Source organism: Eumetopias jubatus, unplaced genomic scaffold (genome assembly GCF_037043125.1).
Source record: "Eumetopias jubatus isolate StellerSeaLion01/CBP00866 unplaced genomic scaffold, mEumJub1_p1.0 scaffold_4, whole genome shotgun sequence".
NCBI lineage: Eukaryota > Metazoa > Chordata > Mammalia > Carnivora > Otariidae > Eumetopias > Eumetopias jubatus.
Genome location: NW_028274810.1, coordinates 95503555 through 95519007, shown reverse-complemented (window position 1 = coordinate 95519007; position 15453 = coordinate 95503555). Strand labels below are relative to the sequence as shown.

At 47.7% G+C, this 15453-nt stretch overlaps 1 protein-coding gene across 4 annotated transcripts in view; it reads right to left on the bottom strand.

Annotated features, from left to right (window-relative positions):
* ZBTB17 (zinc finger and BTB domain containing 17) overlaps positions 1-7437 on the bottom strand; it is a 31278-nt gene extending 23841 nt beyond the window's left edge. For 3 of the 4 annotated variants that reach the window (XM_088022598.1, XM_088022596.1, XM_088022599.1), the window contains exon 1: positions 7312-7437. In XM_088022598.1, coding sequence (XP_087878724.1) covers positions 7312-7318 — 7 coding nt within the window. In that variant the 5' untranslated portion in view covers positions 7319-7437. Of the gene's footprint in view, positions 1-5208; positions 5296-7311 lie in introns of those variants that run through there. The other variant, XM_088022597.1, reaches the window with a different exon arrangement.
* Positions 7438-15453: the final 8016 nt, after the last annotated feature.

Genomic DNA, 15453 nt, shown 5'->3' with positions numbered 1-15453 from the left:
CAGTTGAACTGTAAACTGGGGAAGCACTCTGGAAACAGGTATTATTTGGTCGAGCTGAAGCTCACACACCCTGTGATTCAGTCCCACTCCTGTACCCTGCAGACGCTGCACGTATGCTCCAGAAATGTTCACAGCAGCACTCTGTCTCAGCAAAATAACGAAGACAATCCAAATGTCCGTCAGCAAGAGAAAGGACAAATAAATTCTCTTGCAACAGAACATATCCATCTGAGAAAGTCAAGTAAGCCAACAATTTAAGACACGGAAGAAAACAACGTGATTATATTAAGTTCAAAGGCATGCAAAATGAGACAACACATTGTTTAGCAATACGAATACACACAGTAAAACTTTACAGGAAGGCAAGAGAGTGATAAAAGCAAACCTGCGATGACCTGGGAGTGGGGTGGGCCACGGTCAGGGAGGGGCGCTCCAAACCTAACCGTAACATTATTTGTAAACTGACTGATGGGGTACATGGGTTTCCTTGTATCTTTATTCTTTATACTGTGCGTATTCCTTTGCATCTACTCAGTATTTAACAACTTACAAAATTAAACAATGTTCTTTCTAACTTGCAACAATGTTTGGAAGCATGAACTTGGGCAGCTGAGTTACAGTGAACCAGGAAAGTCCCTGACCGGGCCCCGGGTGCCCCGAGACTACCAGAATGAGAAGGGCTTCACCTAGCAGGCTTCGGAGCCATGGAGACACGGCTTCCCGCTGAGCGGCAGCGCCTGCCCTTCCGGGACAGGAAGGTGGCTGCTTAGTTGAACAGCTCCAGCATGGGAAGTGGTGTGGGTGGGGCGGGGAGATCAGGTTCCGCTGCCAGGGCTCTTAAGACAAGAAGCTCGGTTCTTTCTTTTCTTTCTTCTTTCTTTCTTTCCTTCCTTTCTCTGTTTCTCTCTTTTTTTTTTTTTTCTTTTTCGGTTTGGTTTTTCTTTCCAGTTTTACCAAGAAATAATTGACACACATCACTGTCTCTGTTTAAGGTGTACAGCAGGTGGTTTGAATTTCCATGTGTTGCAAAATGATGACCGCAACAGGTTTGGCTGACATCTGTCTTCTCATAGGGACCCAAGAAAGAAAAGGGAAACAATCTTCTCTTTGTGATGAGGATTCCCAGGATTTACTCTCTCAACAATCCCCCTAGATGTCACGCAGTGTCAGCTGTCCTCGTCAAGTTGTCCGGCAGGTTTCTGATGCTACAACAAAACCCACCACACCTGCTTTCCAGCCGGTCCCACCCTCAGCTGGAACCGCCACCTGCCACCTCCGAGCCTCTGCCTGCCGCCGTGTAGACAGGAGTGCAACTCTCCATTCTAACCAGGCCCTCTGCTTCCTCCTTTGAAGCTCAAGGCTTACGTGTCTCCAGTTCCCAACAAGCAGGCTTGACTCCCTGAGCCCAAGCCCTGGCTTCCTGTCGAATCTAAAGTAGACGGAAGTCTACTTTAACTGGCCCTTGGACTTGAGGTCAAGCTGCTGCTGGCCCGAGCACCACTGAGAGGGCCAGGGCCCCGTGCTGACGCTCAACCCACAGCCTGCAGCCAATGCATAAGCCCCTCAGTGCTGAAAGGCTTACTCTTTGACCTTTATTATTTCAATCACCTAGAAACTGGCCGGCAAAAGGAGGAGATAATGGTCTCCAGGACAACCTGCTTTGGGCACACAGTGTATTTAGTTTTTCATGTTCTCTCGGGCTGGGTCCCTCCCTTTCGTGGTGCCACCCTGCCGAGACAGCGGGTCTGGGTACCTTCTCCCACCCGCTCAGGCACCACCCTTCGAGGAATTCCAGAAAAGAGTGAGCCACCTGGTCGTTTACATGGCAAACTGGTGACACCCCAAAACCTCACCCACAGCAGCTGCCCTCCTACTCGCAGGAGCTCCTGTCTATGCAACCTAATCAAACCATGTGACTCTTTAAAAATGGTCTTTTATTCACCTGGGTGGCTTAGTGGGTTAAGCATCAGACTTCACCTCAGGTCGTGATCTCAGGGTCCTGGGATTGAGCCCCACATCGGGCTCTCTACTTAGCGGGGAGTCTGCTTCTCCATCTCCCTCTGCCCCTCCCCCCACTGGTGCACAGGTACGTTCTCTCTCTCTCTCTCTCACAAATAAAATCTTTAAAAAAAGGTCTTCTGGGTGCCTGGGTGGCTCAGCTGGTTAAGCATCTGCCTTCTGCTCAGGTCATGGTCCCAGGGTCCTGGGATAGAGCCCCACTTTGGGCTCCTGGCTCAGCAGGCAGCCTGCTTCTCCCTCTGCCTCTCCCCCTGCTCATGCTATCTCTGTGTCTCAAATGAATAAATAAAATCTTTAAAAAAACTTTTTTTAAATAAAAATGGTCTTCCCTGGTCATACACAGAGACATACAGATACATGGAATAGCTCTGAAAGGACCCACAGATACTATTAACATTTATCTGGGAGGGGAACTGGGTCAGGCACCGAAGCATGATTTACTCTCCATGGTGCATTCCTTTTTTTTTTTTTTTAAGATTTGTTTACTTTAGAGAGAGAGAGGATGAGTGGGAGGGGCAGAGAGGGAGAATCTTCAAGCAGACTCTGCACTGAGCAGGGAGCGTGGAGTCTGACGCAGGGCTCGATCCCACGACCCTGAGATCATGACCTGAGCTGAAACCAAGAGTCAGATGTTTAATCGGCTGCGCCACCCAGGTGCCCCTCCATGGCACATTCTTTAGAACCTTCTGATTTGTGCACCTTGTGCATATTCCTCTACCATCTTTTTTCTTCCTCTGCACACTTTCTTTCTTGACCCTCTCAAGGGTCCTCTTCTCCTAACTAACACATAATAACACCAGTCACCAATAATGGAGTCAGGGACTCGAATAAGCATTTTACATGCATTACCTCATCGATAATTCCGGCCAATAAAATTATGTGTGAGGTCATCGTATCCCCACTTTGCAACTGAGAAAACTGAGGCTTGGAGAGACCAAGTATTTTGCCCAAAGGGACACATCTAATAAGTATAAGAAGTACTATGAGCCCAGGGATGCCTGACTTAGAAGTACCCTATATGCAGGTTCCAGCTGGGGATGATCTGTCCCAGGAGACGTTTAGCAATGTCTGGAGACATGGTCCATGGTCACAGCTGCAGGTGAGTGGATATTACGGGCATCTATGGGTGGAGGCCAGGGGTGCCATAATCATCCTGAAGTGCACAGGACAGCCTACCACAAAGATTTATGCAGGCCCAAATATCAATAACGTCAAGGCTGAGAAACCATGCTCTACTGGAAAAAGACAGAGAAACTATCTTCTGACCTAAACTCTCATCGTTCAGGTCATACAGTTCACCATGTTTACGTCCACAGTCCAGCCAGATACCAAATCAACCATCAGGTTCTCCTTCCTTCAGTTGATAGCACGCTACCCCAAATCACATTGGAGTTCTGGCCAGCCTGCCAGTTCCTCTTCAGCCAATCAGGGCTGATCATCCGCCCTCCAACAACATTTACTGAGCACCAGCTATGTGCCAGGAAATGAGCTACACAGTGGGGCTACCAGGAGAAATGATCCCCTGTCCCTGCCTGCAAGATGCTGGGGGCCAAGGAGACAAAGAAACCCAGGATTATAATGTGAGATACGAATGCACGGAGAGATCAGTGCTGGATGCTAAGAAATCAATGGAGAAGGAGCTCCAAACTCAGCAGGGGGTGGATGGCTGGGTAGGGCCCAGAGAAGGCTTTCCAGAAGCATTTGAGCTTGTGGAAATTAGACAGAGGGAATCCTTCCCTTCCCAAAGGACCCCTCACCAGACCTTTTAGAGTATGGTCTCTGAGAATCCACAGATGGACACCTTTCAGTAGAGAGCTTGGTAGAACTCACAGCACAGTTGCTGACCCCCTCTGCGCAATCTGGATAATTCCTGCCCTGAGGGAGGCCGCAACCTGGTTTCCCTACAGGTTTGGGCCTTCTTTGACTGCAGTCCTCACTAGCCTCTCTGGCTTCGAACCACCCCACACCTTGCAGCAGGAGGTAACTCCGCTTTATGCGGCAAACCCTGTGAAGTACGTGCTTGATCTCTCTAAACAATTCTGGGAGCTAGATACCATTACCGCTATTTGACAGATGAGGAAACGGAGGCACGGTGGTGAAGTAACTGGCCCTCAGAGAGCCACGACACAGGGAAGCAGGGATTCACACCCAACATCAGAGTCTTCGCTGCCTCTATCTGAGGAGACCTGTACAGATAATCCAAGCACGCTGTTCACTCTTAATCTCCCCATTTCGGTAGAGCCTTCCAACATCAGTCATCCTTCTCATTTGTGCCTCCCCCGTGGTGCTCCTTGTACTGTATCGTGATCATCCACATAGCTAAGAGCTCCTTGCTCCCGGGATCCAGTCTTACACCCCGGACACAGAAAACACTGAATGCATAAACAAGCCTGGACTCCCTGGGCCCAAGCAACATCAACCTACCCAAAGCCAGAGCAGCCTGCCTCTTCCACCAATGCAGTGGACTTCCCTTCAGGCTGGGCCCAAGCCTTGGAGACAGCAATTCAGTCACACGAGGGACCAAGCAGGCTCTCTCAGCCAGCTTTCCCTCCAGCATTGGAACAGTCATGATTCGCTCTTTGGCTGTACACCAGATGCTTGTGTTTGGGGACATGTTGTACAAAAATATGTATCTTTAAACATTAGAACCTTAAAAGCAATGAACATGTGCTCCCCACTCTGTCTTTCCCTTTCTGCCAGACGGAGTGTATACACAATGGCAGGAGCTGCAGCAGCCAGCTTCAACCATGAGATGGAAGCCTGGGTTTGAACAAAGAGAGCCACATGATCACTAGAACCTGTTCCTGGATACTTCACAGAACAGAGCAGGACGCCCTACCAGCTCCGGAATGCCCACTTCCAGACGTTTAATAAGAGGGGAGGAATACACTTTGAGTTTGTTTCAGCCACTGTATTTTGGAATTGCGTTGTTGGAGCATGTTCGGTTGTACTTGATTAAAACAAGGTGTGAGCATTTGCCCAGTGATTAACCTAGTCTGGTCTTTGTTGGTAAACCAAGCATAAATGATAGCCACAATTTCCCAACCAAACTCAGATGTTGTCATTACTGTATAACTTGAAAGAAAAAGCTGTCTTGAAAGGGTGATTTGAGTCACGCTGAGCCTAGAGAAGAAGGACAAACAAACTGACCTCCTGGTTTGTTTCATCCTTGAGCATTTACAGACATACCTCAGATTTCCAAGTAGCCCAGGCTACTCTTTTCTGACAGTTTGTCTGCGTAAACTCCAGCTTGGCTCTCCTCCTCCAGCTCATTACCTGAATCAAAGACACCCAAGTGGAAAATCTGATGAGAACCCGAAAGGCACCTGCTCCCTAAGAGTTGCCCTTTTATGCATCCAAGAAACACAGGCAAATCCAGAGCCCTGAGCACAGAGCCTGGCACGATGTAAGTGCTCAGTACGGGTCTGTTTGGATCATTATTGGCCTGCTGCATGCCAGACGCCATGCTGGACAGCTGGGGCACAAAGATGAGTAAACCCGCTCCTGGTCCCTACGCTCAGGAATACCTGCTTACCAAAAGACATAACGCAATGTTGAAAAGCAAGAGCAACAAGACTGTGCCCAGGTTCCTGTGTTGCTACAGCATTAGCATTTCCCGTGGGGTGTCTCAGACGCTCTTGCTTCTCATTTCATACCCTTGCCCTCGGTGAGCACACCCCCTCCCACAACTTTAGGGACTTTTGCTGGATGACAACTGCTAGCTCACCACTGGACTGTTTTACAGGCACCCACTTTCCACCTATTCAAAACTAAATGTATCTTCCCTTCTCGCATCCGCTCCCCATCCTGCTCCCTAACACACTGAGTGGCATCACCACCCGCCGGTCAAGAAGAGGAGGTCAATCCTGACACCTCTCTGCCTCTAACTTCCTCATCTAAGTAATCACCAAGTTTTGTCAATTCTCCAAAATCTCTCTCACCACCCTGTGCCTCTAACCTGACTCGAGGCCACCCTCATTTCTCACCTGGATTATTCTAGCAGCCTCTTCGTTGGTCTCCAGGCCTGCTCCCTTTAATATATCCTTCACATAGCCAGGTGATTGTTCTAATCCACAAATCTGATTCTTAAACGGCTTCCCATTAACCTAAAACTTCAAGTCCTTAACTAGGTTTACAAGGCCCCGTAGGACCAGACCACAGCCAGCTTCTTCAGTCTTATCTCTCAGCTCTGTCTCTAGGCAGAGAAATTAATTATTACACTAGCTCCTAAGCTTTCTCACAAACTCCATCTTCAACTGAGAATACTCCCCCCTTTTCTTGTCTCCACTCTCCTAAGCATCCTTTAGGTCTCCGCTTCTTGGGGGGCAGAAGCCTCCCTGGATTCGCCTAGACCGGGTGAGGGGCCTCTACTCTTTCCAGAGCAAGGACAACTTTTCTGCTTTTCTTCCATCATAGCAGTATCAGAGGTGCCTGTTTATCTCTATGGCTCCCACATGAGTCTCATGAAACAAATAATCGCAGCAACAAACACACACACTATTTACTTTGTGTCAGGAAATGTTCTTAGCACTTTGCACCTATCACCGTATTAAATCTTTAGAACCTTAGGAGGCAGGTTTTATTATTATCTCTGCTTTAAGTTTGAGGAAACTGAGACAGAGAGCGATAACCTAACGTGCTTCAGAACACAGCGGGCAAGCAGAGAGTCGGGATTCAAACCCCGGCCGCCTGGCTCCACAGTTCACACTTCCAACCACTACACCAGGAGGAGCAAGTCTGTCCGGTTCACCTGCTCTATCCTCACAACCTATCAGATGCCGGGCCACCGTCTGCGGAAGGAATGAATGAATGAAATAATCTTATACAGGGGCAGTGTCGACCTCCCACTCTGCAAGCACCTCCTGGTTCTGGCAGGTCCGTGCCCTCCGGCCCCGACCCGCCGACGTGAGCTGCCCTGGCACCCCGCCAGCCTACGGCCGCAGAACGACCACCCGCCGCGGCGCGTGGGGTCAAGGGACGGTGACAGCTGGGCGGCGGGGGCGGAGATGCTACCAGCTGGGGTGTCACCCAACCCGGGAGGCGACCCGCGCTCCCTCGCAGGAACTGCCGGTCCGCTCGCCCCTTCCGCGCCCGCTCGCCTGGAGGCGCCCCCCACCCCAGCTGCCCCGCACCCTCCTGCCCCGCGGGGTCCCCTCAGTCCGGGTTCCCTTCTCATTCCACTTCCCTCCCCTCCCCCACACAACCGTCTCCGACGTCCCGCCGCGCCCCATCTTTCACCGCCTCCGCCGGCTCTCGGGACTCGGCCAGCCCCGGGCGCTTGCTGACCCTCACCTGCCATGTCCCGGACCCCACCGTAGAGGGAGGTGCATCACGGCCGCGAGAAGGCCGGGGACGGCACTTCAGAGCAGACAAAGGGCGCCGCCATGTTAGAGTCGGGCGGAACCGACCTCGCTGGCTTCCCGGCCGCAACTTCCGGCGCATGCGCAACGTCCGCGCTAGCCGAGGACCGCGGACAGGCGCATGCGCCTACCTATCCAGAAGTTCTGTATTACAGTACTTCTGCCCTTAGAATTGTCCTCATTGTAACCCTCCCTTGGTTTTCTATTCCAAACATAACTGTAACAGCTTCCCGGCGTTTAGCGCTTACTGTGTGCCAGGCACTGTGTTAAGCACTTTACGTGCATGATCTCATTAAGTCCTCTCGCTAACCGTCGGATAGTCTTTTTCTCCCCCCTTTTGAAGAAGGGAAATCAGAGGCTCAGGAAGAGTAAATGAATTGCCCATTGTCACGCGTCTTATAAGTGGCGGAGCACAGACGTGAACCTAGTTGTGGCTCCAAAGTTGCAGATCCCCGCTTATGTTTTTCTACCTCCTGAGCCAACCACTGCCCCATTTCCTATTTAGGGCAGATCTAGGATTAGTCGGTGTGAACGAGGGTGCTGGAAACAAACGTGTCGGCCGACTTGAACAGTCCCTCTGTGGCCTCTATCCAACTTTTCTGCACCTCTATTTCCTCACAGTTCGTGGGCTTTCTCTTTTCTTCACTTCTGATCCTGCTTATTTCCCATGAGGTTTTTTGTTTGTTTGTTTGTTTTTTAAGATTGTATTTATCTATTTGAGAGGGAGTGAGCACGACGGGGAATGAGGGCGAGGGAGAAGCAGGCTCCCCGCTGAGCAGGGAGTCCCATGCGGGCTCGATCGACCTGAGCCGAAGGCAGACGCTTAACGACTGAGCCACCCAGGCGCCCCACTCCCATGGGTTTTCATAACACTCTTGCCACCACCCTGAACTCCTTTCCTTCCTTGTCTTTTTGTCACATGGATTTGGTAAGCTTTCCAACCCTCAGTAAATCCAACTGCGCCTTTTCTCTTTGCTTGCACCCAAACAGCCGTGCACAGTTGGACAAAATACCCAAAGGGACAGATTGTTCCCTACAAATTCATGATCACTGGCCTGAAGAGGAACGTCAAAAAATGTCCATCTGGCCAAGTCTCTACTCCTCCCTTCACAATCAGTAGGGAAACTAAAAAGCTCACCAGCAGTTGACTTCGCCCTTTCTTTTACAGGAAAATCATAGCAAATCTGATAGGACCCCTCTTGTCCTCCCAATATGAAGGACACAGATCTACCTCTGTGTCCATCTGTGTTGGATGTAGTCAGCTGGGACTCATCATCCATTCCTTCCAGAATCTAAAAAGTTAAAATTCCATTTCCCAGACTCAGTTGCAGTTAGAATTCCAGATGCAGATGGATTCTGCCAGTTGCTAAGATTGGGTGGAAGGCAGAAGTGAGGCAATAGCCATTGGCCTACCGATGTTAGCTGATTGCTGCTGGCAAGCAAGGTCATGCAAATGTGAGGGTTTTCAGCAGTGCATAGTGGCTAGTCTCCAGCTTCATTGAGTGTTCAGAAGCATCTGTGAGATGCTGACAGCCAAACTCAGCATTCTAGTGCCTGGGAACCAGCTTCTAGCCCCAAATCTAGATCCGTGGATTCTTGCTGGCAATATGTTGAATGCAATAATCTCGGTGATGACTTCTTGATTCCTCATCTTCCTGATTGTGGCAGAAGTAATATCCTCTGGTTGGTGAGTTCTACGGTATTCTGGAGCCATGACTAGAGAACCAGTCTAGAGACCCTTCTTTCAACCCTTCCAATAATGTTATAAACACTTAATTTTCTGTATGAAATCCCTTTCTGTTTAAAAGAAGTCTGAAGACAACGTGAGGGATCCTTGAAGGATGGAAATGTTCTGTACCTTGACTGTATCAATGTAAATATCCTGGTTGTGATATGATGCTACCTTAGCTTTGCAAGATGTGAGCAGGGCGGAAACTGGGTAAAGAAGGGTGGTGGTGGAATTGCTCCGTATTGTTTCTTACAATTGCATATGAACCGGGGCGCATGGGTGGTTCAGTAGGTTGACCATTTGACTCTTGATGACTCTTGATTTCGGCTCAGGTTTAACATAACATTAAACTTGGCTGAATTTATAAATATAAGTGAACCCCAAGAGACTTTGGGGTTTTAATGTCCCAGTTCCAACATCTGAGTTCAGCCCAGAAGCTGCTTGAGATTCTCTCCCTCTCTCATGGCCTCCCACCCCTGCGCTCACTGATTCGCGCTCTCTTTCTCTAAAAAATAAAATAAAATAAATAAATAAACAACACAACACAAAAAACAGGGGCACCTGGGTGGCTCATTTGGTTAAGCGTCGTCTGCCTTCAGCGCAGGTCATGATCCCAGGGTCCTGGGATGGAGCCCAGCATTGGGCTTCTTGCTCGGCAGGGAGCCTGCTTCTTCTCCCTCTGCCTGCTGCTCCCCCTGCTTGTGCTCTCTCTCTCTCTCTCTCTCTCTCTCTGCTGAATAAATAAATAAAATCTTTAAAAAAAAAAAAACAACTGCATGTGAACCTACATTTTTTTCAAAATAAAAAGTTTAAAGAGAATGCCCAGCAAGGTTTCTATTTCTGCAGGAAACTGACCTCCAAGGGGTCAAGGCATTAGATTTGAAGGTGATGCAGATCTAGCCTACTTTGGGCAGGGAGAAAGTAGTTACAGAAGTTATCACTTATCACAATAAGCATTGTTGCCTGGGGGAAAGTGCCTAATAAAGATAGGCTTTGGTGGTTGGAGTGGCTGTCACACTGACCATTAGAGGGGAGTGAGCACTGTGAGGACTGTCACGTAGGCTGCCTATTTATAATTGCACTGAAGACTTTCAAAAAAGAAATATTTAGGGTTTAAATTCTCAGCTCAAGACAGGACCAGAGAAGCAAGGGCCATTCCTGACTACTCTAAAAAATTTATCTCCTCTCTTGTAGCTACAGGGCTTAATGTTGCCAAAAATTGGACAGAGCTGATGATACTGTGGGTTGCTGAATTGTAATATAATTGCAATATAAGTTGTGTTCACAGGCTGGCCAGGTGCATTGGATGGGAACAAGTGGCACTTAGCAATCAAGAAGGAGGTGTTTGGGTGGATGCAGATGACTAAATTCCCTACCTCTTCAAATCCAAAATTCAGTGAAACTCTTTTGCCTTAGATGCATTAGATGCAGCCCCCTCCTCCCATTGAATGAGACTGACCCTGCTTTCCCTGGAAAGCACGTAATGGCCTTATCTGAGGAAGTTACTTTGCAAAGAGATGCTGATTCCCCTCAGAGATCATTATCCTTTATTGGTCTCCAGATCTGGCCCAGTCCAAAGTGCCCCAGGGAACAAGCACGTGATCTGACCCTAGAGGTGATTTACTGATTTACGAAAGAAAGCTAGCAAGCAGGGAGGGAAGGAAAAAAAAAAAAAGGCAAGCCTTAGCTAATAAGTGAGCTGAAACCTAGAGAATATACATGTAACTTAGACTTGTTAAGTCAGGGAAGAAGGAACATAACATTAAACTTGGCTGAATTTATAAATATAAGTGAACCCCAAGAGGCTTTGGGGTTTTAATGTCCCAGTTCCAACAGCTGAGAATGGTTCTTTTGGCACAGTTGGTTGATCGATAATTGAAACCCAGTAGTGGTCTTCATTAGATGAAGCTGAGATGCCAGAAATTCCTTACAGCAATACAGAAGGAGGAATCTACAAATTCAGGCTAGGTGGCTGAGAGCAGGAGCTAAGTATATACCCCTGCTGCTGGAATGAGTGAAGGGTTATGATTGCCTGGTTTCTCACTAGGGGGTGTTGCTGCAGTCTATTACTAACTGACTCCCTCCACCCCGGGGCTTCTCCCCTCCAATGCCCTCTCCCCTTAGCTGTCCCAGAGACACACAGGGTCCCTCACCATCTCTGGAGTCTCCAGCCAAAACCTCATCCACCCTCCACCCTAATGTCCTCCCAAAGCTTGGTTATTATTTACACGTGGGCCTTTTCCCAACGAGGAGAACTTTAGTGGTTGGCTAACTTGTGGCTATAACTTGAAGGGCTGTAGATAAACTGACAAATGTCTATTTATACAATTTAGTTTATCAATTTGATTACACACACATTGAAAATCATGAATTATGTAACACTATAATAATTTATAAATGCAACGATGTTTTCTCTGCTTTTTTGTCATGAAACGGTTTTCTTAACTCTTCACAGGCATCCTTGACATACACTTTTTAATTCACGTCCATTTTGAAAATGGATAATGTTATAAAGTACTAGATAAAATGGGGACGCCTGGGGCCCCTGGGTGGCTCAGTCGTTAAGCGTCTGCCTTCGGCTCAGGTCATGATCCCAAGGTCCTGGGATCGAGCCCCGCATTGGGCTCCTTGCTCGGCGGGAGGCCTGCTTCTCCCTCTCCCACTCCCCCTGCTTGTGTTCCATCTCTCACTGTCTCTCTCTGTCAAATAAATAAATAAAATCTTAAAAAAAAAAAAATGGGGACGCCTGGCTGGCTCAGTCGGTGGAGTGTGTGACTCAGTCTCGGGGTCATGAGTTTGAGCCCCACGTTGGGTGTAGAGTTGGGTTTTTGGTTTTTTTTTTTTTAAGATTATTTATTTGACAGAGGGAGACCACAAGCAGGGGGATAAGCAGGCAGAGGGAGAGGAAGAAGCAGGCAGAGGGAGAGGAAGAAGCACGCTCCCTGCTGAGCAAGAAGCCCGATGCAGGACTCGATCCCAGGACCCTGGGATCACGACCTGAGCCGAAGGCAGATGCTTGACCCACTAAGCCACCCAGGTGCCCTAGAGTTTACTTTAAAGAAAAAACGAAAGAAAGAAGGAGCGCCTGGGTGGCTCAGTCAGTTAGGTGTCCGGCTCTTGATTTCAGTTCAGGTCATGATCTCAGGGTTGTGAGATCAAGCCCCACGTGGGGCTCTATGCTGGGTGTGGAGCCTGCTTAAGATTCTCTCCCTCTCCCACTGTGCCTCCCCACCCCATTCCCTCTCTCTCTAAAATAAATAAATAAATACATAAATAAATAAATATTTCTTAAGAAGAAAAACAATAAAGTACTATAGAAAATAATAAAATGTTAAAACTAGATAAAATAATAAAATATTTTCTGCATGCCCATCATCCAGATTCAACAGTTGCCTTGCTACAGGTGCTTAATATATCCTTCCTTTCCTTTTTCTTTCTTACTTTTTTAAGTAGGCGACACTCCCAGCATGGAGCCCAACATGGGACTTGACCTCACAACCCTGGTATCTAGACCCGAACTGAGATCAAGAGTCAGATGCCCAAATGACTGAGCCACCCAGGTGCCCCTCACTGAAGTATTTTATTTTTTTTTATTTTTTTTAAAGATTTTATTTATTTATTTGAGAGAGAGAATGAGATAGAGAGAGAGAGTATGAGATGGGGGAGGGTCCAAGGGAGAAGCAGACACCCTGCTGAGCAGGGAGCCCGATGCGGGACTCGATCCCGGGACTCCAGGATCATGACCTGAGCCGAAGGCAGTCGCCCAACCAACTGAGCCACCCAGGCGCCCTCACTGAAGTATTTTAAAGCAAACCCCAGATATGTCATTCAACCCTCATATCATTCAGTGTGCAACTCTTAAAAAATCATCTTATGTTTCCATGATGGAAGATTTTAAAAATAAAATCTTTTTTTTTAATAAAATCTTTTTTTTTTTTTTTAAAGAATATCCTTTGAAATATTCTTTGGAGAGAATCTTAAGTCAGATTATAGAGAAAGTCCTGTAGAACATCCCACATTCTGGATTTCTCTGCTTCCTCGTGCTGTCATCTGAGTAGCTCTTCTCTCCATTTCCTGTAAATTATCTGGAGAGGGATAAGTAGGTTCAGGGCCAACGTTTTCGGTTAAGAACATGTTCTAGATGCTGCTGAGTCACATCAGGGACCTCTTCAGTGGTGCTAAGATCAATGGTGGGTCTAGGGGGGAGCAGCCCGATTCCTTCTTTGGAAAGTTCCCCATCAACTTCCCATGTAACAGTTTCTTCCTTTGAAGATCCTTCCCTGAATCAATGATTTCATTAGAAGTTGTAAAACGATGCATTTCTGATGTTATCATTCTTTCCACACTTATTAGTTGGAGTTCTTTTTTTTTGTTTTAAGTTTTTACTTATTTATTTAAATAACCTCTACTCCCAACATGGGGTTCAAATTCAGGACCCCGAGATCAGGAGGAACGTGCTCTTCCGAGTGAGCCAGCCAGACGCCCCAGCTGGAATTCTTTTTTTTTTTTTTTAAGATTTTATTTATTTGAGAGAGAGAGAGACAGAGCCAGTGAGAGCACAAGCAGGGGGTGGGGGGAGAGGCAGAAGGAGAGAGAGAGAAGCAGACCCCCCCACCCTTGCTGAGCCAGGGGGCCTGATGCGAGGCTGGATCCCATGACCTGAGATCATGACCTGAGCCAAAGGCAGACACTTAACTGACTGAGCCACCCAGGTACACCTGGAATTCTTGTGTAAACCCATCAATTAGGACCATAGTTACCTAGAAATATAGTTCATTCAGAGAAGTAGGCTAGAGCTCATTTCCTTTAAAAAAAAAATAACAGCTTTAATTGATATATAATTCACATACCATACAATTCACCCTTTGCAAGTATGTATCCACTTTGGTCAGTTTTACTGTATTCACACAGTTGTGCAACCATCACTACTCTCTAATTTCAGAACATTTTCATCATGCCAAAGAGAAACCCTTACACCTATTAGCAGTCATTCACCCATCCCCTGCCCCAGCCCCCCGGCAACCACTAATCCACTTTGTGTCTATGGCTTTGCCTATTTGGAACATTTGATATAAATGGAATCACACAACATGGGGTCATTCTTTAAGATTTTATTTATTTATTTCAGAGACAGAGAGCATGTGTGAGCACAAGCAGGGGGAACAGCAAGCAAAGGGAGAAGCAGACTCCCCACTGAGCAGGGAGCCTGGCGGGGGCTCAATCCCAGGACCCCAGGATCATGACCTGAGCTGAAGGTAGACGCTTAACCCACTGAGCCACCCAGGCGCCCCACTAATATCCTTTCTTGATTCCAGCATCCAATCCAGGATCCCACAATGCCTTTCATTGCCATGTCCTCTTAGTCTCCTCCCTTCTGCGATGGTTTCTCTTATTTTTTCATGATCTTGACCATTTGAGGAGCACCAGGCAGGTATTTTGCAGAATGTCCCTTGGTTTGGTTTTCCCTATATTTTTCTCATGGTTAGACCTGGGTTATGGGTTTGGGGGGAAGGAGACCACAGATGAGACATGCCCTTCCCATCACATGATCTCAGGAGTACAGGTGTCCACAGGTGCCCGGTCACTTTTAAGTCAAATCACACAAGCAACAATATCCAGCTAGAATTTAATTTTCTTTGACTTTTGCACAGCCTTATCAGTTTTCTATCGCTGCTGTGCCAAAGTACTACAATCTAGTGGCTTAAAGCAACACAAGTTTTTATCAGTTGGTCAGAAGCCCAACATGGGTTTCACTGTGCGGAAATTAAGATGTTGCCAAGGAGGTTCCTCCATGCAGGTCCTAGGGAAAAAAATCCCTTTTCATGCCTTTTCCAGTTTACAGAGGCTGCCCAGATTTCTTGGCTCATGGCCCCTTACACCATCTTCAAAGCCAGCAATGACGGGTGAGTCTCACGTCCTGTCTCTGGCTTTTTTCCATCAGCACATCTCTTCCTAACCCAGGTGGGAAATGTTTGCCAATTTTTAAGACTAGTGTGATTAAATTGTGCTCACTCAGATAATTCAGGATAATCTCCCCCTCTCAAAATCCATACTTGTGATACTGTGATTGATAATAACATACATATGTTATAATGACATATATGTATATATCTGTTCTTTGTCCAGTTCCTGGCACAGAGCTCCTCACACCCTTTGCAATTGCGCAAGTGTTGAGAGCAAGAAAGTTGTCCTTTTGGGGGCACCGGAGTGGCTCAGTCGGTTAAGCATCTGCCTTCAGCTCAGGTCATGATCCCAGGGTCCTGGGATGGAGCCCTGTGTTAGGCTCCCTGCTCAGCAGAGAACCTGCTTCTCCCTCTCCCTCTGCTTGCCACTGCCCTTGCTTGT